This window comes from Schistocerca serialis, chromosome 9 (genome assembly GCF_023864345.2).
Source record: "Schistocerca serialis cubense isolate TAMUIC-IGC-003099 chromosome 9, iqSchSeri2.2, whole genome shotgun sequence".
Classification (NCBI taxonomy): Eukaryota; Metazoa; Arthropoda; class Insecta; order Orthoptera; family Acrididae; genus Schistocerca; species Schistocerca serialis.
Window position 1 is genome coordinate 472,643,145 of NC_064646.1, and position 27,715 is coordinate 472,670,859.

The 27,715-nt window shown below is 40.6% G+C and overlaps 1 protein-coding gene across 3 annotated transcripts in view; it reads right to left on the reverse strand.

Annotated features, from left to right (window-relative positions):
- LOC126418812 (copper-transporting ATPase 1) overlaps nucleotides 1–27,715 on the reverse strand; it is a 515,583-nt gene that overhangs the window by 202,313 nt on the left and 285,555 nt on the right. For all 3 annotated transcript variants that reach the window (XM_050085753.1, XM_050085755.1, XM_050085754.1), the window contains 4 exons: nucleotides 20,053–20,306; nucleotides 18,794–18,991; nucleotides 14,746–14,905; nucleotides 8,739–8,907 (listed from right to left, as the gene is read on the reverse strand). In XM_050085753.1, coding sequence (XP_049941710.1) covers nucleotides 8,739–8,907; nucleotides 14,746–14,905; nucleotides 18,794–18,991; nucleotides 20,053–20,306 — 781 coding nt within the window. The remainder of the gene's footprint in view (nucleotides 1–8,738; nucleotides 8,908–14,745; nucleotides 14,906–18,793; nucleotides 18,992–20,052; nucleotides 20,307–27,715) is intronic.

The following is a 27,715-nucleotide window of genomic DNA, read 5'->3' on the forward strand; positions in this document are numbered from 1 at the left end:
ATTAGAAACTGGACAAATTCATTGAGTTGCCAATCATTCATAATTTATTATTTTGTAATAAATTGGAAATTGAAGAGCTGCTGAAGTTAATTGAAAGGGCTAGTCATGTGTGAAAGATGTGTACCTCGTCTCCTATGTCCGTAGAATTAGTGATGAGCAAAACTGAGATGTCTATTAACCAAATATCTACCAATCCATTTTACTGAACAAATGGATATGAAACTGAAATTATGACAATACAGTAACCAAAACAGCTAAATCTTTTGTGGCACGACAACGTTTTCTAACAAGAAAATCTTGAGAGAGAATATTAGTTGAATTAGAATACATATGAAGGAAGGAAGAAGATAAATTAGGGTTTAAGTTCCTGTCAGGACTGATCTCATCAGAGATGGAGAAAATATAAAATTAGGCCTTGTATGGGAGTTTGAAAAATATGCAATCTCAATAGCAACAACATTCTCCAGGGCAAAATTATTCCATGTGGTGTGTAAGATGTATGAGACAGGCAAAATGCCCTCAGACTCCAATAAGAACTTAATAATTCCTAGTGCAAAGAAGGCAGGTACTGACAGGTGTGGATAAACCATCAGTTTAGTAAATCATGACTGCAAAATACTGATACAAATCACTTATAGAGCAATGGAAAAGCTGATAGAAGCTAACTTCAAGGAAGTCAGTTTGGACTGCAGAGAAATGAAGAAATGCATGACACCTTACTGACCCTATGATTCCAATAATTATAAAGCAGCTACAGACCTTATGGCCACACTTTTGACAGTGTTGATTGGACTAGATTCTTTGAAATTTTGAAGGTATCAGGGGTAAAATACAGTGAACAAAAGGTTTACAGCTTGTGCAGAAACCAGACTGCAGTTAGAAGAGTTTAAGGACATGAAAGGGGTGCAGTAGTCAAGAGGTCATTCAATCTGTTCACTGAGCAAATAATAAAGGAAACCAAAGAGAAATTTGGAAAGCCAATTAAAGTTCCGAAAGAAGAAATGAGTACATTGAGGAGGAAATTAGATAAGAAATGAGACACTACGAGTAACATTTTTTGCCATTTGGGCAGAAAAATAACTAACAAGGTGTGAAGTAAAGTGTGTATAAAATGCAGACTAGCAATAGCAAAGAATGCATTTCTGAAAAATAGAAATTTATTAACAGGCAATATAGGTAGTCTTTTCTGAAGGTATTCATATGGAGTGTAGCCTTACCTAGGGAGTACAATTACAACAAGCTAAGATCAAAGAAGGATATTGCTTATACCATGAAAAAGCTGCTTTTAACAAGAGAAGAAACCTTTTCATATCCAGCTGCACAGACAACCATCTCAGGAAAAACCTTATAAAGACGTTTGTTTGGGGTGAGCTGCTACACAGAAGTGAAACATAGACACTCAGAGAAGCAAAAAACATGAAATAACAGCCTCCAAGTTGTGGTGCTACCACAGAATGCTCAATATTTCCTGGGGAGACAAAATATCAAACAGAGAGGTGCTCCAGAGTGGAGGAAGCCTTGTCCCCTGAATCTCATCAAATGCAGAAGGGGCACATGGGTCTGTCATCTACAGAGACATCACGCAGTCATCAAAAGTATAGTTGAAGGAACAGTAGAAGGGAAAAATGCAAGAGGCAGACAGACTAGAATACATCAACCAGATCATGGAGGATGCCAGATGCACTACCGACGCTGCACTTAAGACAAATGCCAAAGACAGAAATGTATGGCAAGCTGCTGCTAACCGACCAGATGGTAGAAGACCAAAGAAGCACCTTTGTACACAAGTGACATCTGGACAACAAGGAGCTCAGACAATGAGAGAATAGAAGCTTGTGGAATGTTTAAAATTAGATTGGTAGGATGAGTAATGAGGAGATACTTAATCAAATTGGGAAGAAGAGGAATTCACAACACAACTTGACTAAAAGATAAGATCAGTTGATACGGCAACCCAAAGGCATATAGGGATCATCAATTTGGTGAAAGAACACACACACACACACACACACACACACACACACACACACACACACACACACACAGAGAGAGAGAGAGAGAGAGAGAGAGAGAGAGAGAGAGAGAGAGATAGAGAGAGAGAGAGAGAGAGAGAGAGAGTGAGTGTGTGTGTGTGTGTGTGTGTGTGTGTGTGTGTGTGTGTGTGTCACGAGGGAGGGGGGTTGGTTGGTTTGGGTTAGGTTGAAGGGACCAAACAGCAAGGTCATCAGTTCCTTGTTTCAAATGTGGTCCATTCCGATAGTGTAATGTCTAAGAAAAGTCAGAACGATAAAAGGGAAAAGGCTAAAAAATGTAAAAGGGCAGTCATGTTGTCAATGGTAAAACAAAATAAGGTAAGTGAGCAAGAGAGAGAACCCAACGCTATGAGAGAGGCAGGAAATATCCCACCTGTGAAGCAGCAGAGGCAAGACCAACTGCGACTTAAAAGGTGCAACCGCTAGAATGTAGATGTGCGTATGGGAAAAGGAGACTAACCAATCCTACAAAAATCATAAAAACAGAGTAAAAGGGGGAGAAAAGAGGATCGCGATCAGGGAGGGGAGTCGGTAATCTCCAAACACTGCTTACAGTGGGAGAGACCCCAACACCCACCGCCCTGCCCCAACACCAGAGAGAGATTAAAAAACCTTAAAACTAAGAATAAAAACCACTTCCCCGGAGGAAACTGACAACCAGGTGGACCATCTGGGAATCGTCAGCCAACGTCAAAGGTAAAGTGCAGGGGAGCCTGTACTTAGAACGAAGAGCCAAAAGAAGGGGGCATTCAACCAAAATGTGGGCTACTGACTGGAAGGCGCCACAACCACAAAGTGGGGGTGGCTCATCACGCAAAAGAAAACCATGGGTCAGCCTGGTATGGCCAATGCAGAGACGACACAGTGTGGTCGAGTCCTTTCCGGAGAGGCGAAAGCAAGAACACCACAGGCCTGGTGTCATCTTAATCGCACGAAGTTTATTAGACAGGGAAGTAGCCTCCCAAGAGTTGGCCCATGATTGTGCGAAGTGGGATTTGATGTGAAGCCGTAAATCCGCTGCAGGAGGGGTTACAGAAAACGGGGGGTAAGTGACTGCTCCCCCAGCCAAATGATCAGTGAGCTCATTACCCTGGATAAAATGGTTCAAATGGCTCTGAGCACTATGGGACTCAATTTCTGAGGCCATCAGAACTAACCTAAGGACATCACACACATCCATGCCCGAGACAGGATTCGAACCTGCGACCGTACCGGTCTCACGGTTCCAGACTGTAGCGAGTAGAACCGCACGGCCACTCTGGCCGGCATTACCTGGGATACCCACATGGCCAGGGACCCAAAGGAAGATACGGAACAAGCAGCACGGTGAATATCAGCGAGATGGTCATGGATGGCAGAGACCAAGGGATGGCACGAAAAACATCGGTCAATAGCCAGAAGGCCACTCATTGAGTCCGTACATAACAAAACGCGGTTGTGTTGGGACTGTTTAATAAAGGTAAGGGCCCGGGAAATTGCCATCAATTCCGCAGTAAACACCCCACATGTAGGTGGCAGCAGATGGTTTTCCCTTCCAACAGAGTAAACACCCCACATGTAGGTGGCAGCAGATGGTTTTCCCTTCCAACAGAGGACGTTAAGGCATATCCCACATGATCAGCAGATTTAGAGCCATCACTGTAAAAAACAACAGCATCCTGAAACTCCCATAAAATTCAGCGGGAAAAGGAACAGAACACCATCTGGGGATGGAATCTTTCGGACCTCGGTGGAGATCCATTCGAATTCGAGGCTGAGGACCTAACGAGGGGGGATGGGGGGGGGGGATGGGGGGTGGAGGGGAGGGAGGGGAGGGAGCGAGGAAGACATGACAAAGAAGGAAGCTGACAATAACGGCAAAGAGACTTAAGGCGGAACCCAACCGGTAAACACGCCCAAGGGCGGGAATCAGGTGGGCGACGTCCATGGTCTTGGCACAGGAGAGAATAGGAAGGATGAGTGGGAGAGGAACGGACAGTGAGTGCATAAGACACCAGAAGCTGGGACCGCTGAACAGAAAGGGGGGGGGGGGGGGTTGATCCCATCTTCAACCAGAGACTATCAACAGGGCTAGTAGGGAAGGCACCAGTGGCCAAACGGATACCACGATGGTGGACTGGATCCAGCACATGCAGTGTGGAAGGAGCAGCTGAACCATAAACTTGACAACCACAGTCCAAGCAAGACAGAACTAGAGCACAATAAAGACGGAGAAGGAGGGAGTGGTCCGCACCCCAAGAGGAGTGAGCAAGAAAGCGAAGAACATTAAGTTTACGGAAACATCCTATCTTAAGAAGTCTGATATGGGGCAGCCAAGTGAGCTTTTTGTCGAACAGAAGACCCAGGAAACGAAACTGTGGGACCACAGGAAATCGTTGTGCATCGAGATAGAGCTCTGGATCACGGTGGATCATAGCACGGCGACAGAAGTGGACCACCCACAATTTTAAAGGAGAGAATTGAAACCCGTGTGAGAGGGTCCATGCAGAGACACACCGTATAGCTCCTTGGAGCTGCCGTTCTGCAGAGGCGATCGAAGAGGATCTAACCCAAATGCAGAAATCATCCACATACAGGGGCAGGGACGACCAAAGGACCGACAGGGGCCGCAAGTCCATCGATAGCAATGAGGAAAAGAAGTACACTCAAGACAGAACCCTGTGGGATGCCAGTCTCCTGGGTCCATGGAGAACTAATAACAGTACCAGCCCGAACCCTGAATGACCGATGGAACAGGAACTGGCGGATAAAATTCGGGAGTGGGTCCCAAAGACCCCACTGATGAAGTGTAAGTAAGATGTGATGGCGCCAGGCCGTGTCATAGGCCTTGCGTACGTCAAAAATGATGGCGCTAGGAAACAGCTTGCCGAACTGCGGATTCCTAGCAAAGTAAATGATCGATCGGAGACCGTCCCTCTCGGAAGCCACACTGGTAAGGGGACAATAGATCCCGAGATTCGAGGATCCAACTGAGCTGACGGGCTACCATCCATTCAAGTAACTTGCAAACAACATTTATCAGACCAACTGGCTGATAGCTGTCAACAAATAGGGGGATCTTACCAGATTTAAGGACAGGAACCACGATGCTATCCCTCCACTGAGAAGGGAAGTCACCCTGGAGCCAGATATGGTTAAACACCCACAGAAGATGTTGCCGTTGTGGAGCACTGAGATGTTGAAGCAGTTGGTTATGAATAGAGTCTGGGCCAGGGGCTGTATCATGAGAAGAAGAAAGTGCGGAAAGAAATTCCCATTCAGTAAAAGGTTCGTTGTAAGATTCTGACTGACAAGGGGTAAAATAATAAGGTGGAAGCTTCGGCCCACTGTTTCCGGCAAAGGAAAGCAGCCGGATAGGAGGCTGATGCTGATGCCATTGCAGAATGGGTCGCAAGATGTTCCACAAGAACTAACGGGTCCGTACAAAGGCCATCTGGGAGGTGAAGGCCTGGGAGGGTGGACTGCCGATGGCAACCTTGGAGAGAGCGAAGTGTAGCCCATACATGTGACATAGGGACAGTAGAACCGAGGGAAGAAACAAATCATTCCCAACATATCCGTTTGCTCTGTTTGATTAAGTAACGGGCTTTAGCGTGAAGACATTTAAAGGTAATAAGGCCGGCAAGAGACGGGTGCCTCTTAAGGTGTTGCAAATCTCGACGGCAATCAGGGATGGCAATGGCCATAGCCGTACTCCACCACGGGACTTGCCGGCGATGAAATGGCCCAAATGAGCACGGTACAGCAAGGCTAGCAGCACGAACAATCGCATCAGACACATCACGTAGGACGTCATCAATACAACCCAACAAAGAAGGAGAAAACATGACCTGTGCAGTGTATAGAGGCCAATCGGCGCGTTGGAAAGACAAACGAGGTAACCCGTCCAGCGTGGTACAGCAAGGCTAGTAGCACGAACAATCGCATCAGACACATCACGTAGGACGTCATCAATACAACCTGACAAAGAAGGAGAAAACATGACCTGTGCAGTGTATAGAGGCCAATCGGCACGTTGGAAAGACCAACGAGGTAACCTGTCCATTGGGGAGCGGGAAGGGAGAGAAAGAATCAACGTGAAATGGTCATTATCACAGAGGTCGTCGTGTGGCAACCAGTGTAATAAAGGGAGGAGAAAGGGAGAAGAAAGAGAAAGATCAATGGCAGAAAAGGTACCATGACCAGCACTGAAATGTGTAGGAGCCATCATTAAGAAGGCACAAGTCATGGTCTGTAATAAACTGCCCTAAGAGAAGACCTCGTGAAGATGGAAATGCACTGCCCCACAAGGGATGATGAGCATTAAAATCCCCAAGAAGAAGCAAGGGAGGGGGAAGCTGCTGAAGAAGGGCAGTTAAGGCAGCAGGTGTAAGAGTCCTGTCAGGATGGACATAAAGATTGCAAACCGTGACCTCAGAGTCCAGGTGGACCCTAACAGCAACCGCTTCCAATGTAGTCTGAAGAGGAATCCATGTGCTAGCAACGTCCGTATGGACCAACGTACAAACACCACCAGAGGCCTGCAGGGGGCCAACCTGATTTCGACAGAACACACAGAACCCACGGAAGGTCGGTGAGTGGTCATCAGTAAAATGAGATTCCTGTAGAACCACACAAGCTGCAGAGTACGATGAAATAAGGGATTTCAATTCCGGAAGGTGATGGTAGTATCCATGACAATTCCATTGGGTAACCACAGAATGATGATTTAAATGGGGGCTGAACAGGTTGAAGCCAGTCATACCACTGGGTCACCACCCGTCACCAACAAGGAGGGGGCAACATCCATGAACGACAGGTCAGAATCTGGTTGTGAAGCCAGGGATGGGACCTCTGGTGACACCAGAGGCTCTTTGTAACGGGATTTATGTTTCTTCTTCTTTTCAGGTTGAGATCGAGGAGGGCTGTGTGGCATAAAGGAGCCAGCTGCAGCAAGATCGGGAACAGGAAGAGATCAGGCGACCTGGGGGCCGACAGACCGTGGTTCTCGTGGTCGTTGTGTGGCAGCAGACCTTTGGCCTGGAAGATGCAGGGAAGGGGCATCCTGGGAGGGGCGCCCTTGACCGGCAGATGCCGAAGGAGTGGGACACCTCTTTTGGGGAGGGGAAGCAGCGCCCAGAGGAGAAGGAGTGGGAGCCGCAGGGGAGGGGGGGAGGAGAGGGGTCTGGGATTGGGGTAAGGAAGGTGGAGGAAGGGGTGAAGATGTAACTAAAGCATAAATAGATGTCATGGACACAGGGTGAAGACTTGTATACTTCTTACGAGCCTCTGTGTAGGATAAACAATCAAGGGACTTATACTCCTGTATCTTCTTTTCCTTCTTATATACTGGGCAATCTGGTGAACATGAATGATTGCCATGACTGTGCCAAGATGGGCACAGGCACAAAGGGCCGCAGACTGGGCAGCTGAAGCAGTTTTGATCAACAACGAACCCGACCGCATCTTGCTCAGGGAGTCCACTTCGCCAAACTTGTCTTCAATGTGTTCCACAAAGAATAAAGGTTTGGTATTGGTGAATGTATCCCCACCAGTCCTGGTGCAAACCAGATAGCAGGGGAAAGGTTTTGCCCCAAGCCGACGGGCCTGACCCTCTTCCCAGGGGGTGGCCACAGAAGGGAAGGCTGAAGGGGCAGGAGAAGCAGCAGTAGAAGAATCAGTTGCACGCAGAGAGACGGCCGAAGAAGAACGGCCAGAGCTCTGGACCCGTACGCGTTTCATTTGCATAGCGTCTGCCCTGATATCACCCACTCCGATCAGGGGCTCTCCTCACGGGCGCCACCCAGCCACAGCAAGGGCCGTCTGGCACGGCGGCCATTGCTGGGAGTTCCGATGCTCCATGATGACGAGCAACCACTCCAAGGTGCCAGAAGTGTGATCCCTGTGTGTTCAGGGGGCTCAACCAAAAGTGTACATAGCGACCCCACCACACGGGCTGGCTACCGTGCTGGCTATGCACCCTAGCATCAGACAACGACGTGAAAGAAAAGGTTGGAATGAACTAGGAGGGCACACATCAGAGACACTAGGTAAGGTGCTCTTCCCCATATCGCTCACACTATGGAAGAGAAATTTAGTAATGAACCACAGGGGGGGGGGGGGGCAGGGAATGCCAAAAGAAGGTGATTACACAACAAAGCCAAATTGTAAAACCAACAGAACCAGGAGGATAGCGGGGCCAACATAAGCAAGGACACCAAGAGAGGGAGAGGAGAGGGTGAGGGGGAAGGAGAAAGGAGAGGAAAGGAAGGGAAGGGGAAGGGGAAGGGGAAGGAAATGCAGCTGCGGAAAGAAGGAAGGCTGCAATAGCTCGGGGCCCCGTGATCGCCACGCACGTATCCACAAAAGAGTTGTGGACCCCCTTGGGGGGGGGGGGGGGGGGGGTTGGGGTTAACAAAAATTGTAGAGGGAGGCTAAGGGATGGACACAGTAAGCAGGTTCAGCTGGATGTAGGTTGCAGTAGTTATGTGGAGATAAGATGGCCTGCATTGGATAGCTTTTCACAGGAAAGTGTACTAAATCAATCTTCCGACTATAGACCACAGCAACAACAATAATAGAATCTCTCACTCCAAAAATCTCAGTCCACTATTTTTTTGTTTCTTGTTTTGAAAAAACTGAGATTTTGCCTTACAAATACTTTGCAGAATAGATACATATTTTAGGAAAGAATGTGCGTTTATTATTTCCTACAAAATAAAGTACCTCATGCGATTAGTGAAGTTGGCCAGCATCTCCGACTGCCTGCCACTGGTCAGCATGCCATTGAGGCCAGAAACCGTGCACCGCAGGCCGCATCCAGGCACAGCTTGGAAGCCGGAGCACTTCCCATTGACCTCCGTGCCCAGTACCTCCTTGACGAACTTCACAATGGCTGCAACAAGGCAGTTTTCATTAGCAGTATTTGCTTATTATTTATCTCTCACTTTTCCAAATGTTACACTTCATTTCAAGTAAAAAATATAAAATTGAATAATCTAACCCTACAATAGTTCAGATTTAGCCTTGACTGACAGAAGTAGCAGAATAACACGTTTTGTTTTTGAGCACATGGCTAATTTCCTATCACCTCTCCACTCAGCTGTATTTGTTGTTCACATAATTTGCAATCAGTTTTGATGCTTATGATGGCTTTATAGTCAAGCACTGCATATTAGTACAAACAAAAATACAGGCATCAACATAGCCAATAAGATGTCAAGCACAGAAAAGCATTTCCATGCATATTTTATTTCTGCATACATAACATTAAGTCTAAAAACAAATATTGAAACATGCCACCAATGAAACTGACCTTTTTTTATCATGTCTTGACATCCAGTTTGAAACTCATACTGTGATTGTAGGAATATTATACATATTATGTATTTTTCTGTACATGACATCTTGTTGCCAATGTTGGTGACTGCATTTTACTTTGTAATGATATGTAGATGTCTGAATATGAAGCCATAAAAAGCTTCAAAATCAGTTGCAAATAAAGCAAACAATAAACACAAAATAAAATGGTTCATGTGCTCCAGAACAAAACAATTTACAGCTGGAGTCACCATTATTCAGTGTCCTGAAAGCAAGAAGGATAGTAAATTCTGATGTACAAGGCAGCTTGCACAAGAAGCTGTTTCTTTCTATCCCTGGAGCATCACTACCACCTGAGCTATCGAGATATGCTAGGGTCTTCTTTTGTGTGCTGTAATACTAAACCGAGAAGAAAGTAATTTTCCACTAAGAAAAGCAACACATTTCATATGATTCCAATTGTGTAAAATAAGGAAATAAAGAATAGTTGTTTGCATACACAATACTACTAAATGTAAAAGAAGGTCACAGTATGGCTTTACTCCATTTCATTATACAATGTTGTGAGAATTCTGCATTTAAGAAAATTTTTAAATGCACAAGAATGGGGGAGGGGGAATCTCCCTATAACAACTGTGTGTTCTGAGAGTGATAATTTAAACAATTAACATAAGCTGTCTTCATAATCTTTGTTTACATGATTATTACAATTTATTTAGCTCCTAATCCAATGGCTTACTTTCACTACTGATTTTCATATGTGATATGCAAGGAAGTAAAGGTATGGAGCCAACATTCAGCAGTACATACTTTATTGAAGTAATTGGCTAAAACTAGGTCAAAACTCCTGACACAAAGCAAAAATCAATACACTGATATTACTTAAACAATAATCATTTATGAGATTTGCCAAAAAAATTCATGGAGCTGGAAACACAAAACAACAAATAATAGGAAGTACTTCAGTCTACAGTTGTCTTGCAAGATGTAGGGGGAATATTTTGCACTTGTTTTTTTACTTTAAATTCATAGAAATGGCAATTTAAGACAACTAACAGTTTAACTTAGCCATTAAAGTGGGATACAAAACTAACTGACATCAATTAAAACTGAAAATTTCTAACCTCATAAAGGTAGAAACAAAAATTTTATTACTGAATAAATAGCACCTGTATACAACAAATACAACCAACAACTGTAAAACTACAATATTTCAGATACTTCCATAGCTACAGGGGACATGAACAAGGGGAGAAAAATGTAAAACAGTTGAAACTTAGTTTCACCAATGGTTGTCAATTTACTTTGTAGGCCACCTTAATGGCTAATCTAAAAGCATTAGTTATTTTAAATGCCTTTTCTACAACTTTAGAGTGAAAAGTAACAGTGTTCGATTTGTAAAAAAAAATGAGGGAAATTTCTGAAATTTAGACCTCTTAAAAAGTGGTTTAACACTTTTCTGAGCATTTTTGAAGTGTGAATACAACATTTGTTTTTATTTATTTATTTACATTTTTTTGCTTACATCGCCACAATTGCATCAAAAGTTCTGTCATAGAGTCTACATTGTAACAGGGTCATCATCATGCTGCTACAAACACTCGTTATCTCCACATTGTTCATTTATTTATTTGCCCAAGAATCATTTTAGTACACTGTTTGTACATGTGATATACGACAGTGGTAAACCTAGTTAATTTACAATGCAGTAGTCATTTTGACTTCATTGTTGACATAATCAAAAAGCGTAATAATATGGGTTGGTGTATTACACTGCTTCTACATATTGTAATGGCAGTTATCAAGTGAGATGACATGATAAGCACAATGTGAACTATATTATGAACTGATAATTTGTAAAATTTGGTGGATAAGGTTTACTTATTACGATGGTCCCTAAATTCAGACAAAGAATAGAAGCATTGGTCAAGAAAGAACTGTTTTAACTTTATTTTAAACGCATTTAATGTTGGTGTGTATTTCAGGTAAGAAGGCAAATTGTTATATAACATAGCTCCAGTGTGATAAACTTCACTTTTGCATAAGTTTGTATTTACTGTGTTCATGTGTAGGTTCATCTTCTGCCTAGTTTCATGTGTGTGCATATCATGATTGTGTCTGAAAAGATTTTCCTTTTTTAAGATGCTCCCTTTTGTGAAAATTAGTATTTCGTATGTATACAAGCAAGGCAGCTGCAATATTTTGAGAGTTTTAAAAAGGGGTCTACAGGAATCCTTGATTTAGGTTTTTTTATCATCCTGCTAATCATTTTCTGTATTTTAAATGTTTTTGTAGAATTCGTGTAATTCCCCTAAAAAATTATTGCATACATAAGTAGCAACTATATACGACAATGGTATATTGTCAGCACTGATGAGCAGTTTGTATTCTGAGTGAGGATCCTGACAGCATATGCTAGTGAACTCAGTCTCTTATTTAAATTGTTTAGGTGCACCTCACACTTCAGATTTGCCTGAACATGAATGGCTAGAATTTTTGTGTGACTGACCTTTGACACATTTTTTCCTTCAATAGTGAAAACAGGGTTTGCAGGATGGAGATTGTGTGTGGTGTAGAAGTTAACTGCCACACTTATGTTCAGAATTTATGATGCACCTATTGGTCCTGAACCAGTGCTTTAAGGTATGCATAACTGATATTGCAGCTTCCTGAAGATTTTCCACGTTCTGTGATTTAATTAGAACATTAGTGTCATCTGCAAAGACTACAGTGGTTCCTTCGTGTATTTTATTAGTCAAGTCATTTCTATACAGCAGAAATAGGACAGGTCCCAGATCTGACCCTTGTGGGAGTCCATACATGATTTTCTGCATTTCACTATCTTCGTGTTTTATTTCTGTAATCTGCTGGTGATTACTTAGATACAACTGGAGGCATACCTCAGACTGGTCTCTAATTCCATAATTAATTTATGCAGAATGTCATGATCAGTAACATTGAAGGCTTTACTTAGATCCAGACACACCCAAGGTACATGTTGTTTATCATCCACTTCTTTTAATACAAGAAGGAGGCAAAATTTGCTGTCTGAATTGACTTTCCAGCTCTGAAACAATGTTGGGAGCCACTCATCAGCCCCTCTTTATCTAAGGAAACTGTTAATCTTCTAAGGAACATTTTTTTCATAATTTTGCTGAAGGCTGACAATACTGAAACTGTCATATGATTAGCATTATTACTTTTTGCACCCTTATAATGCAAATGTGTTACTTCTGCAGTTTTTTAGATTATTTGGAAACACACCACTCTCAGAAGATGAATTTACTGTGTATGTTAGTGGTTCCACAATAAATGTTGCACTAACTTTGATAATAGCTTCTGGTATCTCAACACCCACTGAATATTTATTAGGTAATTCTTTTAGGATTCTTGACAGTTCCTCAGGTGTTGCTGGATACATGAATAATGTGTTTGGATGAAATTTTTGATCTGGGTGACTGTCTGGCTGTTTGTCAAGGTGTGTATTTACAAACTACTGTGCTATATTAGAGAAATAATTGTTGAAAGCACTAGCCACATGTTTGGGCTCAGGAATGTGTGGCTTACGAGGTGCTGCTTGACCATTATACCCCATTTTTTTTAAGTCCCTATGCACAATCACTGTGCTAGCTGAACTACTGCAAAGAATTTGAAACTCAAGAGCGATTCCTTTGCTGATTTCATGCAATATTTTTACAACGATCTTCTGCAATACTTAATGGTCGCTGTCTGTCTGAACGTCAGGTCTGCTGGTCTAGCTTTAGCTGTGCTTGTTCTTTCAAGTTTCCATTTGACAGTTGCATCACCAGCAGTCAACTTGGGTAGCTGCAGAAGGGTTGAAATGTACCTAATTGATCTGTTGTTTGGGAGACATCCAATGACTAGTCCACATTCGTAGTTGCTGAGCTCTCCCAAGCAATCCATTGGGCCGTTTCTGCTTCCCTACTGAGAAAACAAAACTCCCTGCCTGCTTTTATACTGGTGGATCCTCCTCTTATGACTTCTAGTGATCAGTTCTGTGTTACACAGGAGTGTCCAGATACTTTTTATCTGATAGTACACTTGCTGTTTCTTGCTGCATGCTCTCTTTCTATTTTGTGGTAAAGTCTTCTGTGAGAACTTCTCTCTTCCTGCAGGTTAGAGGATCTTGTCTAGATATTTAAAAGTGCAACTCTGTTTATCTGGCTGTGTCGTGTGTCTAAGTTTTGTATTCTGAAAATAAGAATTCAGACTTCTTGAAAAACAAATGCCTACCAACATTTTCCGCACATTCTTTTAGCACTTTTTTATTCTAGTTGTTAATTGTAGTGTTCATTTCTCTTCTCACTAATCTACCTTCACTTTTTACTCTTTCCTCACTATTTCTTGACTGAAGCTGGCACACTGCTTGATAATCCACCATGTTTGATGTACTTTGTCCAATCCTCCTCGTCCAATTTTGCCTCCTTTCATTCTCACTACATGTGGATGATTCTGATACTGGTGTCCGTGTGGCCCGACTTCCCTTTTTAACCTTCTCCAACATATAGCTTTCTTGTCCCCAAAAAAGGAACTATTAGTTCTGAAAGCTAAGTTATGAAGTATGTCACTTTTACTTTTACACATATCAATCAGTGGTTCTAATTTCACCTCCTGAAGGTACGTACCGGGTGATCAAAAAGTCAGTATAAATTTGAAAACGTAATAAACAACGGAATAATGTAGATAGAGAGGTAAAAATTGACACACATGCTTGGAATGACATGGGATTTTATTAAAACCACCCCATATTGCTAGACGCGTGAAAGATCTCTTGTGCGCGTTGGTTAGTGATGATCATGTACTCAGCCGCCACTTTCGTCATGCTTGGCCTCCCATATCCCCAGACCTCAGTCCGTGTGATTATTGGCTTTCGGGTTACCTGAAGTGGCAAGTGTATCGTGAACAACCGATATCTTTAGGTATGCTGAAAGACAACATCCGACGGCAATGCCTCACCATAAGTCCGGACATGCTTTACAGTGCTGTTCACAACATTATCCCTTGACTACAGCTATTGTTGTGGAATGACGGTGGACATATTGAGCATTTCCTGTAAAGATCATCATCTTTGCTTTGTCTTACTTTGTTATGCTAATTATTGGTATTCTGATCAGATGAAGTACCATCTGTCGGATTTTTTTGAACTTTTGTAGTTTTTTGGTTCTAATAAAGCCCCTTGTCATTCCAAGCATGTGTGTCAATTTGTACCTCTCTATCTACATTATTCTGTGATTTATTCAGTTTTCAAATTTATACTGACTTTTTGATCACCCGGTACTACTGGCCAGTAGTACCATCTCATTATTTATTAGTTTTCTCTACTAAATTTTCCTTCAGTGCTATAATCCAGAAGTACATCTGCACTCTCCCTTTGCGACAATTGCTACATTACCTGAAGCTATTGGGTGTTCGCTGCTCGACTCCGCAACACCGATGACCGCCAGTAACTCTACGAGGGAACATATCTTCTCATCTACAAACAGGCAGATGTGAGAAACTGTAGGCACACCTCTTGTTATAGTTCCAGTTTTGTCAAAGACAATTGCTTTCACCTGAAAAGATGATGAATTCTTTATGTTCATAGTAATGTTCACAATAATTTTCACATGTTGACAAAAATAATGCAATGGGGCTGTGACAAAATGTGTGTCTCAGACTACAAATACAAAGGGACGATGACCATCCTCACTCAATCCAAGGACCTTCCCCTCTCACTTATGGCTTCTGTCACATTTGACAGTTATCAGCTCATGTGGAAAATGTTACGTGGTACCACAGTTCAAAATACACATTAAAATGAACACCGCCTGTAACTGGGTGGGTAATTCAGGTTGGAGGAAGAGAAGGACATACCACCTCCCATACAACCATGGCTAGTGGGTTGGGTTGGGTTGTTTGGGGAAGGAGACCAGACAGCAAGGTCATTGGTCTCATCGGATTAGGGAAAGACAGGGAAGGAAGTCGGCCGTGCCCTTTGAAAGGAACCATGCCTAGTGAAGCACCACGGTTTTCAAACCAAGCTTGAAGTTGAAGACAGCTTTATCTTGCTGTTTAAATATTTAAACACAGAATAAATGCCGCAATCTTTTAGTTAAATAAAACTGCTGTCAAAAGTATAGGAAAAACATCAACATCATCAGCTTGATAAATTAAGCTGGCACGTCATTGCCTACTAAAACCACTTCTTTCTCACAGATAGTAGCTGAAACCTTGTGAGGGATGAGGTTACTCCTTTAAGAGGCTGAGGAATGCTAATAAACATGGCATACAAAGGTGCAAAAATAAATAAGTTTGTGGGTACACCGAGTGAAATAACACCTTTGAGTGTGAATCGAAGACCGAGTAGTTTGATATTTGTGGACTTCAGTTGGGTTTAGACCTCTCTGCCATTCAGATGTATCATACACTATTTGCTACTAATGAAGTATTGTTGTACCAGAACCATGTTTATACAAACCAATGGTACTATCCCAACATGACCCCAATGACCACCACGAACATTTCCAAACATTGTTCCAACATCAACAACAGTTAACTGACAACATAATCTGACTTCTGCACTTCTCCCTACATCTATGCTGAAGATACGGCTCACCTGGACAGAGAATACCTAATCGAGATGTTCAGTGCCCCAAAACCACACACCATCGCTCTCCACAGAATAGCCATCCAGGCGCTGTAAGTCAATTCAATGTCGAACAGTTCCATGCTATACAACAAATTGGGCAGTTTGATGCCACTGCTTTGACCACGTCAGATCTGTGCTACACAATTCATTCTGTGCACGCCATTGAACCAGTTGAATGACATTCTGACAAGTTTCTTCATGCTACAATTTTCTATCATCAATCATGTGTTAAAATCATCAATAATGGCAGGCATCTTGTCTAACAGAATTCACCACACATTGTGCGGTGGCAAGAAATGAAGATGACACAATTTTGCCAGACCACCACCGAAGGGGATGGCGTCCCCTCCCCATCAAAGAAGCTAGCCGAGGCAACCTGACTCAACCTCACCACCACCAATCTAGCGAGGTGTTGACAATACCTCGTACTCCAACATGCCACGTTGAGTTTGTCTATACCTATTCCGCATACAATTCGGTACTTGCACATGGAACTGCAGGCCACCGTGTACGCTACATCAACCAGGTGTGCAACCTGCAATGAGTCCAGAACACACACCAAGACTTCCTCCTACTGGATGGGATGGCACAACCGCACAACAGATCCAAACAACAACTTATGACAATGTTGTACCACAGCGACAACACAACATGTATGTGGCCCTGACCTGTATTTCACTGTGAAATTGCTGTGAATTCTCTGAGAAATAGCCCAGTCACATCTCATTTACATGCCACCCTTGACACAACTTGTCAGGTGTGAGTTGCATCTGCACAATGCCCCCAGAGAGGCTGACAGATCTTGTCTCACACGTGTCTGCCACGCCACAACTGGATGCACACATCTATGCCAGCTAACTATCACACCCCTCAGTACTCTGTACTCCTGGTAGGTGTCCTCTGTGATGACACCTAGTGAAATAACATCTCTGAGCAGGGACCAGAGATGGAGTAGTGTGATATCTGTGCACTCCAGTCAGGTTTAGACATCATTGAAATTCAGGTACATGTTGTATTGTGTGCTACTAATAAAATATTAGTATACCAGAACTGTGTCATATAAATTGATGTGGCTATTCCTACATCCTACTAGGCAAAGTATCCACAAGTTTAACAGGGAAGGTGAAACATAATGACACAGGCAAAAACTTCAGTAAAAAACAAAGTATATTCTATGGTATGGGAAAATTTTGAAAATTAAGGATATTCTACGGTACAAGAAAATTTTGAAAATTAAGGCTTGGAAGAGGAATAATTTTACACATGATCTCTTTATATCCAAAATTTTCCTGTGCCATACAGTAACTTTTGTTTTTACTGACATTTTTAGCTGTTTTCATGAATGTTTAAGCCTTTTCTGTTAAAAGTATTTGTTCATGCACTTTTTTACACTACTTTTATTGATATTCCCCTTCACATACTTCTACAGTCCCTTCTCTTGACCATATATCTATCAGCTATCCACTAATTAACAGACAAACTAATATTTCCTTCGAAATTTGTCATCTGTTGACTTCCGAGGTCCTCTGAACTTTGTGTGGCTTCTGCAGTAGACACAAATTTGGTCTAAAAGTCAAAGATTCACCTCTTTTGGGTTAAAAGTAGTCCTGGTACAATTAATAATTTTAATTGATGGCAGCGATTAAAATGCTATGGGGAGCTATTCATAATTGAAAGCTCCAAATTTTGAGGAGAGTTGTCATGTGCAACTGAAACACAAAATAGTGAATAATATAAGCAACAACTCTCCCTTCATTCAAAAATCTCTCTTAGAAAGTGCTGTAACTTCTGCTGTCATCTAAGGCTGAGCCAAACACACAGCAATGTACTGTGGGTTGCTGTCATACCTGTACGCCAGCAACACAACCGCAGAATCACACTGTCAGTAACTGCCACGGTACCAGGTTGCACTACCATTGCCTTATGCAGCACTGCCGACACTGGCACTCTCAACTCCACAGCTCATATGCCACTAACATGCTGTCTCAGTATTCTTTCACCATATGGCTTTACAGGGTGCCGCCCAGTTGAAATCAAGAGTTCACAGTTCTCGGGTTCTCTGGGCTTAACATTGCCCATGCAAGTGGCCCTTCAATCAGAGTCGCAGTAACTGAATGTAAGTACACTCCAAGTGTTACACTGCCAACATCTCTGGCCCACCAGTCAGAACCTAAGGTCTTGTACACTGCATCTGAGCAGTCGAGTCATCGTGGGTGCGTCAACTGTGGACTAGGTCTATTTATGAACATTTTCTGGCTATGTCTACCATACCCTATTAGGAGAGGCCAGTATATGTAACTCAGTGACTATGCTACCATAAATGAGGCTCATACCTCAGAAGATGCCGTTACAGTTAATCACGTCATACTACTATCAGATCAGGATAATTTTTAGTTGGAATATTCTGAAGTTGCTTTATGTTGAACTTGCTTGATGTATCGTGTTAATAAAATTGCATTGTTTTTCGGCTAACTGGACACATTCATTCATTAGTATTGTGCACCACCCACAACAAGACTTCACAGAAAGGAAAAAAAATTTAATATAGTTAGTCTTATCCTTAAGACATCTTGTAAGACATGCTCCATGTCTTACAAGATGGACTGTCATGTGAATCACATCTAGTCCTGTTTCTAAATTTTACTAAAGCACAGTTACTGACATTATAGTGAAATAAACATGACACTGAACTGTTAACAGCATTAACAGTTGAAAGGAAGCAATTACCCATATAATTCCCAGTGATCATACACAATTCAGACATAAGTAATTATCAATTATGTTAGTGTTGGAAAGTAAGGAAAAGCAGTACCTTATGTGCATTCTCCAGAGGTTCAGCACCTTTGATAAGAATCCCATTAAGGGCTCCGACACCCGTACCCACCATCACCGCCGTAGGGGTAGCAAGGCCGAGGGCACACGGACAAGCGATTGCCAGAACATTCAAGGCACACTTGAAAGCATACTGGAAGATAATCTCCTCCTTATTGAAGCCAATCTTGTGCTCCTCCTGTACAAGAACAATAATGATTACTGAAATTGAATTCTTCTGCATAGCATACAATGTGTGATCAATGATGGTTATTATTTTACTAATTGTGTTATGAAAGGAAGTAACTCTTAACAGCATCATTGCTTACACAGAACACATTTTCCCAAGGATGAACTCTGTCACAGCACACAAATACCGCCCACAATCTCGACTATTGTACCAACAGCAGAATTTTATAGGTTCCTCTCTCTCACAGTAGGTCCTTCAAAATATATAAGTAAGGAGTCTCCAACATTTCTTCACATTCCATTTATTTATTTTCATAAAAATTTAATGCACTTTCTTATGTATATTTTAAATGAAATTACAAACTGATGATGACATTTGATACTATTTAATTCAAATCTACATCAAATCCCTTTAGGAGGGTGTCCTATACAGGGCAGTAGGTAGAGTAATTAAAAAGAACTGTGGAATTCCTCCATGAGCATGTTTCTATGCCACACAGTTTTTGGAAAAACAGTCCAATATGAAGTGTAGAAATATGAAAACATATACAAATTGCACTACCCAGAAATGTAGAGATCTTTTATTGTTTGGAAGAATTAACGTAAATCTGGGTGAACATATCTTATCACATTTGATATGAAAACTAACAATGGAAAATGTGGGACAGAATAACAATATGAATTCTATTGGATAGCTACTCATCACATAGGAGGAATTCAGAAGTAGGCAGGCAAAATGAAAATTAGATTGTTGTATATTACTCTGACAAAGTGCTTCAGCAGATGGGAAAACACACACACACACACACACACACACACACACACACACACACACACACACACACACACAGAGAGAGAGAGAGAGAGAGAGAGAGTGTTCTCCTACTGCTGATTTGTGAGTGGATTTTTTATCTGTCCATTTACAAGGTGATATAATTAGTATTCTCCCACTAAAGGCCGAGTATCAACATAAAACAGTTGACTGAATTGTCTGTCTGAAATGGCTCAAGTGTAACATTAGTTCATGTATTTCTGGCAGTCCTTGTTTTGAAGCACAAAGTCAAAACTCACCCCAACTGGAAGTAGTGCCAGATCGACATATCCTGTGATTACCCAGCCGAGGAGCGTGACAGATGACACTACTACTACGAGTGGCACAAACACGCCAGCAATTCTGTCTGCTAGCTGTTGAATGGGTGCCTTAGATGTCTGAGCTTCCTCCACCATTCGTACAATTTGAGCTAATGTCGTTGCTTCTCCAGTATGTGTGGCTGTCATTAGCATAACACCATTCTGGTTAATGGAACCACCTATCAGCACCGAACCTGTAATAAAAAGTGAGTAATGTTTTCAGATATAAAATATACTTAACTAGAGCAGGCATTTCCTGCAGGAGAAACAGCAACTGTTGAAATTAAGTTTATTATGATAGTTGCAAGTCACAATCAACATGTTTCTTTTTACCAGTTTCACTCTATAATTTTACAAAATTATAGAATGAAACTGGTAATAATAAAACATACTGATTGCAACTTTTGGCCATCATGATAAACTTAATAAAATGTACTTTCAGGAATCACATGGATAAGTAAATTCATAAAAATCTACAATGACAAAAACATTGCAGTGGAAAAGAACACATTCACGCTTCCTCTCCTTCACCAGGTAACTAACACCACAAAAATGAATGAGGTGAAGAAATCTTTGCAGGAAGATTAAGGTTTAGCATCTCATCAGACAGATGATCAGAGATGATGCTCCAATAAACTGGACGAGTTTTGGAAAAAGCAACATTCCGTTTGCAGAGACTATGATTGACTTATTTTTATTTTTACTGTTTTTATTACTTTTGACTCAGTCACTTTTTTATGATACAATCATTCCCAGTTTTGTCCATCAAAGACCATCTTCAGATGTTATGGATGGCATTTGATGAACAAGTGTTCATATGTTCATCAAATTTATCCATAGCATCTAAAAGGTAGCCTTTGAAGGCCAAAACCAGTTACGATTGTATCCCAAAAAAGTGACAGATTCAAAAATTAAAAAAATAAATAAATGAAACTGGACAAGTAAGACACAACTGTGTGCATCTTTCAGCTTTAATTCGAAGTGCCTTACCACAGCCATGAAATGGTAGACTGGAATTTGGATTCCACAGCTCCACTGCCTTAATCACAGCACCATTTCACTTGTAAGCAAGACTGGAGTTCAATATCCAGTCAATAGTGAACTAATTACAGCGAAAGTACAGTATGGCAGGGGACAAAGGAACGAAATGGTTTCAGTTCTACTGAAATAACCAATCAAGTTCGTTTTTGAGTGGATCTCTTCTCCTTTGAAATCAAATTAAAAATATTCTGAAGAAAACAGACCAAATTTGCAAGACTTGCTCTGGTGCTCCTCCATTTATAAAGAGAGCTCATGAATAATTATATTAATTAATTTTTTTTATTTATTTATTTATTTATTATTCCGTGGGACCACATTTAGGAGAAGTCTCCATGGTCATGGAACGAGTCAATACATGAAATTATAACACGATTGTAGAAACAGATAAAATGAAATATAAGAAACATATTCAGGCGACAAGTCGTTAGTTTAAATAAAGAAAATCAAGAATGTAACACTGGAATTTTCTTAATTTTTTAGCTCTTCCAGGAGCTCCTCGACAGAATAGAAGGAGTGAGCCATGAGGAAACTCTTCAGTTTAGACTTAAAAGTGTTTGGGCTACTGCTAAGATTTTTGAGTTCTTGTGGTAGCATATTGAAAATGGATGTAGCAGAATACTGCACTCCTTTCTGCACAAGAGTCAAGGAAGTGCATTCCACATGCAGATTTGATTTCTGCCTAGTATTAACTGAGTGAAAGCTGCTAACTCTTGGGAATAAGCTAATATTGCTAACAACAAACGACATTAAAGAAAATACATACTGTGAGGGCAATGTCAAAATTCCCAGACTATTGAATAGGGGTCAACAAGAGGTCTTCGAACTTACACCATACATAGCTCGAACAGCCCGTTTTTGAGCCAAAAATACCCTTTTTGAATCAGAAGAATTACCCCAAAAAATAATACCATATGACATAAGCGTATGAAAATATGCGAAGTATACTACTTTTCGTGTTGAAATGTCACTTATTTCAGATACTGTTCTAATGGTAAATAAAGCGGCATTTAGTTTCTGAACAAGATCCTGAACATGGGCTTTCCACAACAGCTTACTATCTATCCGTATGCCTAGGAACTTGAACTGTTCCGTCTCGCTTATAACATGCCCATTCTGTCTGATTAAAATGTCAGTTCTTGTTGAATTGTGGGTTAGAAACTGTAAAAACGGAGTCTTACTGTGATTTAGCATCAAATTATTTTCCACAAGCCACGAACTTATATCATGAACTACATTATTTGATAATGTTTCAATATTACACACAAGATCCTTCACTACCAAGGTGGTGTCATCAGCAAACAGAAATATTTTTGAATCACCCGTAATACTAGAAGGCATATCATTTACATAAATAAGAAACAGCAGTGGCCCCAGCACCGACCCTTGGGGAACGCCCCATTTAACAGTGCCCCATTGGGACTGAACATCATTACCACTCTCAATATTGCGGAGGATTACCTTCTGTTTTCTGTTCTTAAAGTAGGAGGCGAACCAATTGTAAGCTACCCCCCTTACTCCATAATGTTCCAACTTCTGCAGTAATATTTTGTGGTCAACACAGTCAAAAGCCTTCGTTAACTCAAAGAAAACACCTAACGTTCGCAACCTTTTATTTAATCCGTCCAAAACCTCACAGAGAAAAGAGACTATAGCATTTTCAGTTGTTAAGCCATTTCTAAAACCAAACTGTACATTTGACACCAAATTATGTGAATTTAAATGCTGCAGTAACCTTGTATATACAACCCTCTCGATAACTTTAGCAAACACCGATGGCATAGAAATAGGTCTATAATTGTCAACATTATCCCTGTCTCCCTTTTTATAAAGTGGCTTCACTACCAAGTACTTTAATCGGTCAGGAAACCGACCACTCCTAAAGGAAAAGTTACAGATATGGCTAAGTACTGAGCTAACATACGTGGAACAATACTTCAGTATTCTGCTAGATACCCCGTCATATCCATGAGAGTTCTTGGTCTTTAGTGATTTAATTATTAACTCAATCTCCCTCTTGTCAGTATCATGGAGGAGCATTTCAGGTAACAGTCTCGGAACACTTTTTTCTAAGAGCGCTATATGATTCCCTGTTGGGACTAGGTTTCTATTTAGTTCACCTGCTATATACAGAAAGTGATTATTAAGTACTGTACATATATGCGACTTATCAGTAACACGGACATCCCCACTACGCACTGATTCTATATTCTCGACCTGTCTCTGCAGACCAGCCACTTCCTTTACGACTGACCATATTGTTTTAATTTTATCCTGAGACTTAGCTATTCTATCTGCATACCACATACTTTTTGCCTTCCTAATAACTTTTTTAAGCACCTTACAATACTGTTTGTAATGGGCTGCTGCATTTAGATTTTGACTGTTTCTAACGTTTTAATATAATTGCCACTTTGTTCTACAAGATATTCTTATCCCTTTAGTCAGCCACCCAGGCTGCCTGTTTGTGCTAGTACCATGTTTTGAGCTTTCTAACGGAAAGCAACTTTCAAAGAGCATGAGAAAAGTTTTGAGGAAGGCATTATATTTATCGTCTACTGTATCAGCACTATAAACATCTTGCCACTCTTGTTCCTTGATAAGGTTTACAAAAGTCTGTACAGCAACTGGATCAGCTTTCCTAAAAAGTTGGTAACTATATTTAACATGTGTTGCAGCACAAAAATCTTTTAGACTTAAAATTTGTGCATCATGATCTGAAAGGCCATTCACCTTTTTGCTAACAGAATGCCCTTCTAACAATGACGAATGAACAAAACTGGAAAATACAAGCTTGGACACACAACTGAGCTGTACCTAAATAAGTAGCAAATGTATTCATAATAGAGAGCAGTTATTTATCTTGGTTTAATGGTGCCATCTGGAGGCTATCGAGAAAACAGAGGTTGTTACAGTGTTCCATCAAAATAATATATAAACAAATGAACAGAGAGAATTTAGCAACTTATGCATCAATAAAGAGGCCCTAGTTGTTATTTTTATGGGAGAATGTGGCAACCTCAATTTCTCTCTATCAGTGGTTCCTAACCTAGGGGTAATAACCCCTCTGAGGGGGTAAAAACAAAAGGTTCTGTTGTGTTTCAGTCATGAAACTACATTGTTTTTAAAAGATCATTGCAATTTTTTACTATTTTGTAAGAGTGTAATACAGATTACATAAGTTGCTAAAAATTACGTTTTTTATTTCAGAACTAGCATTAGCCCGTGAAATAGTGTGGTGGACATCACAGCATGTGAAACGAATGTATGAAAATCATCTTCACACAGTCCGCCACAACACACGAACTTTCTACTTTGTACCATGCATCTATGGCAGTAAAATTGAGATATACGTATTACATATGTTTAATATATCTAAAAATAAAGATGCTGTTACTTACCAAATGAAAGCGTTGGTATGTTGATAGGAGACAATAAAAAACACACAAACACACACACAAATTTCAAGCTTTCGCAACCCAAGGTTGCTTCGTCAGGAAAGAGGGAAGGAGAGGGAAAGACGAAAGGATGTGGGTTTTAAGGGAGAGGGTAAGGAGTCATTCCAATCCCAGGAGCGGAAAGACTTACCTTAGGGGGAAAAAGGGACAGGTATACACTCGCGCGCGCACACACACACACACACACACACACACACACACACACATCCATCCGCACATATACAGACACAAGCAGACGCTTTTGTTTGGTAAGTAACAGCATCTTTATTTTTAGATATATTTTTCCCACGTGGAATGTTTCCCTCTATTATATTTACATATGTTTAAAATATTTCATGAAAATGCCTTGTGCGAATCGTAGCAAGTTCTTTCAATAGACCAGAAATTGGTTCATTAATCAGTTTCCAGCAATAAATGAACTAATTGACAGCACAACACAATAGTAATTTTGAAATGGCTATTACAATGTTGTAGGGCCTACAGATTATTATTATTATTATTATTATTATTATTATTATTATTAGTGGCAGTAATCAGATACAAAGCATTGGTAGCCTGGGAAGTCTTACAGATTTGGTCATTTCAGAACTAAGTAACCTGGCAATCAAGTGAATTACAAATAATAAGAATAGTGCAGACATTTTAGCAAAGTCATAAGGGAGAGGAATAGTGGAGAGGAAAAATGTTTTATAACAAGAGTCTGCTTTCAACATCTTTTCTGAAGAGGAGTTGTAGGTCGCAGTGAGAACTATTTCATCATTCCAGAAAAAAAAAGTGTGATTAGAAATAAGCAGTACCACACGACTCGTTAGACTGAGGCTTAATAAAGCACTTAAGGAAACAAAATATAATTTACCTTTTGTCATTTAAAAAATAAAAGTATTCAGAGAAAATTATTCTTAATTTTAAAGTGTATTTAGCACTAATGTCCATGACAGCGTGGGGAGGGGGGCAGGGTTAGTAGGGTACTAGCTAACATCTGAGTGCACTCACAGGTAGTGGTCTGAGAAGGGCTGGGAACCACTGCTCTATGTTCTCCATTAAACAAAGATGGATTATTGCTCTCCCACTTGTGTTACCATATTTGGTATGTATCTACTCACAGCACACTAGTCCGGTCTTTTGTGGGTCAGTTTGGTATTTAAACAAAAGACAACAGGCACAAAGCCAAAATGTTAACCATGCTTTTAATGTTCAATAAATTCTTAGCAGCTATGGAATCTTTCAGAAACAAACACAATTATTGACCAAAATACTAAATTCTGTCTTTCATAATAAATCCACATATGCTGATCCCTACTTGAGTATCACTACCTGACCACTGCAGAAACTCAGAAAAATGCACTACTGTCATAAAAAAATTTAATCTTCAAAAACAACCAAAACTATTCAAGGTGAATAGGAAGCCACATTTTGACAAAAGCCCTGTACGATTTCACACTGCATATTCAGCTTCGCCAATATTTATAGAGAATATCTGATGCAGTGAACACTTCTATACGAATTAGAAGAACATAGATTGTGTCCATTTACATGAAGGATGAAAGAATGAAAGCACACAATTACAGCCAAAAATCCAAAGCACTTATTTCTCTCAGGATGCTGGAAAATATTCTACACTTGAATATCATGTCACTTCTTTGGGATATGTTGGATGGTAGGAAATGGGAAAGTGCATGGCATACACCGAAAAAGTGTCATATAGTACACACTAGTGAAAACAACCTATTTTTGAGTTCTGCTCAATGTTTAATGTGCTTGACACAGTGACACCATATAGGTGCTCTGGTAACTTGAATGGAAACAGGTAAATGTAGCGGTCTCATGAAACGCTGTTTGAAAATTTAAGCCAGTAGTTAAGGGGAGTTGGAACACCGTCTCGCAACAATGTTAAATTTGGTGACTTTGCTGCCTGTATTTCAGGAAGCACTGTACTCACTGACATGAAACTTTTACAGGACATTAACCTCTATCTTCTGAGTCTACTGAACTACAATAATTGCATTTCAGCCACTGCTTTCGGAAACACAATTTTTTAATTACATGGTTAAAATTTTGTGTACATTTTTTGTACACTAGCCTAAATAATTTTAATTATACACAACTTTATGTTGTTCTTTTAGTTCAGTAGACTCAGTATATGTATGTTATTACTCCCTGAAAATTTTGTATTTGAAATGGTTTCTGAAATTTAGGGACAAATGCAACAGAAAATGTAAATTTTCAGGAACAGCTGCTAAAGTTTATAAAAGACTGTAACTCACGTAATATATGCTTAATTTTATATTTTTAGTCACTCAGAAGCACCTTGCACCATACATTTTCCAAGTTTTTGCTTCTTTTCTTCTTTCTCGACTCATTAGTGGCCAACTGTGCTGCATACTTTGCTTTATCAATGTGAACCGTGTCCATCTGTTCAAGTTCTATGATGCAATTTGCTCCAGGATTAATGCCGATATGCTATAGCACTTTCACCCTACCAATGTTGCCATCATTAAAAGCAATAACAGCATCACTGACCCCCTCTTTAGTGTCATCATTTCAACAAAAACATTTTTTGATAAGCAAATCCATATAAGATTATTGAACAACTCATTGGGATTTTGAGTATGACCATGCAGACACTTCTTTAGTAATTCAGGATTTGCCAGGTCTATGTAAATAGGTTTTATGATATCCATGACTGCTGCTGGAATGGACTGTTTATGGCTGTATGAACTGTCTGAGTACTGGACATTGCAGTAATTGCACCATGAATCAGGTCCAGGAGGGCAACAGTGGTGTACTGGTTTTTCAGCAGCTGACTGTCTGTGGAAGAGGGTAGCCCATACTCCCTGCTTCATTTTCAACAGATCCTCAGTATTATTTCTAATGGCCATCCCATAATACTGCTGTAGTTCATCAATCATTTTGTTTGTCAGCCTGCTTCTTATGCTTTTACCGTCAGAAAGTTTCTTGTCTCTCAAATTTTGTTTCAACTTCCTCAGCATGGTGCCTATCCTCTTCTGGACATTAACTTTTATAACACAGCAATCCACAGACTTCTATATAAAAAATTACGAATTTTATTAGATCTTGAAGTAACGTATGTAAAAATTTTAACATTT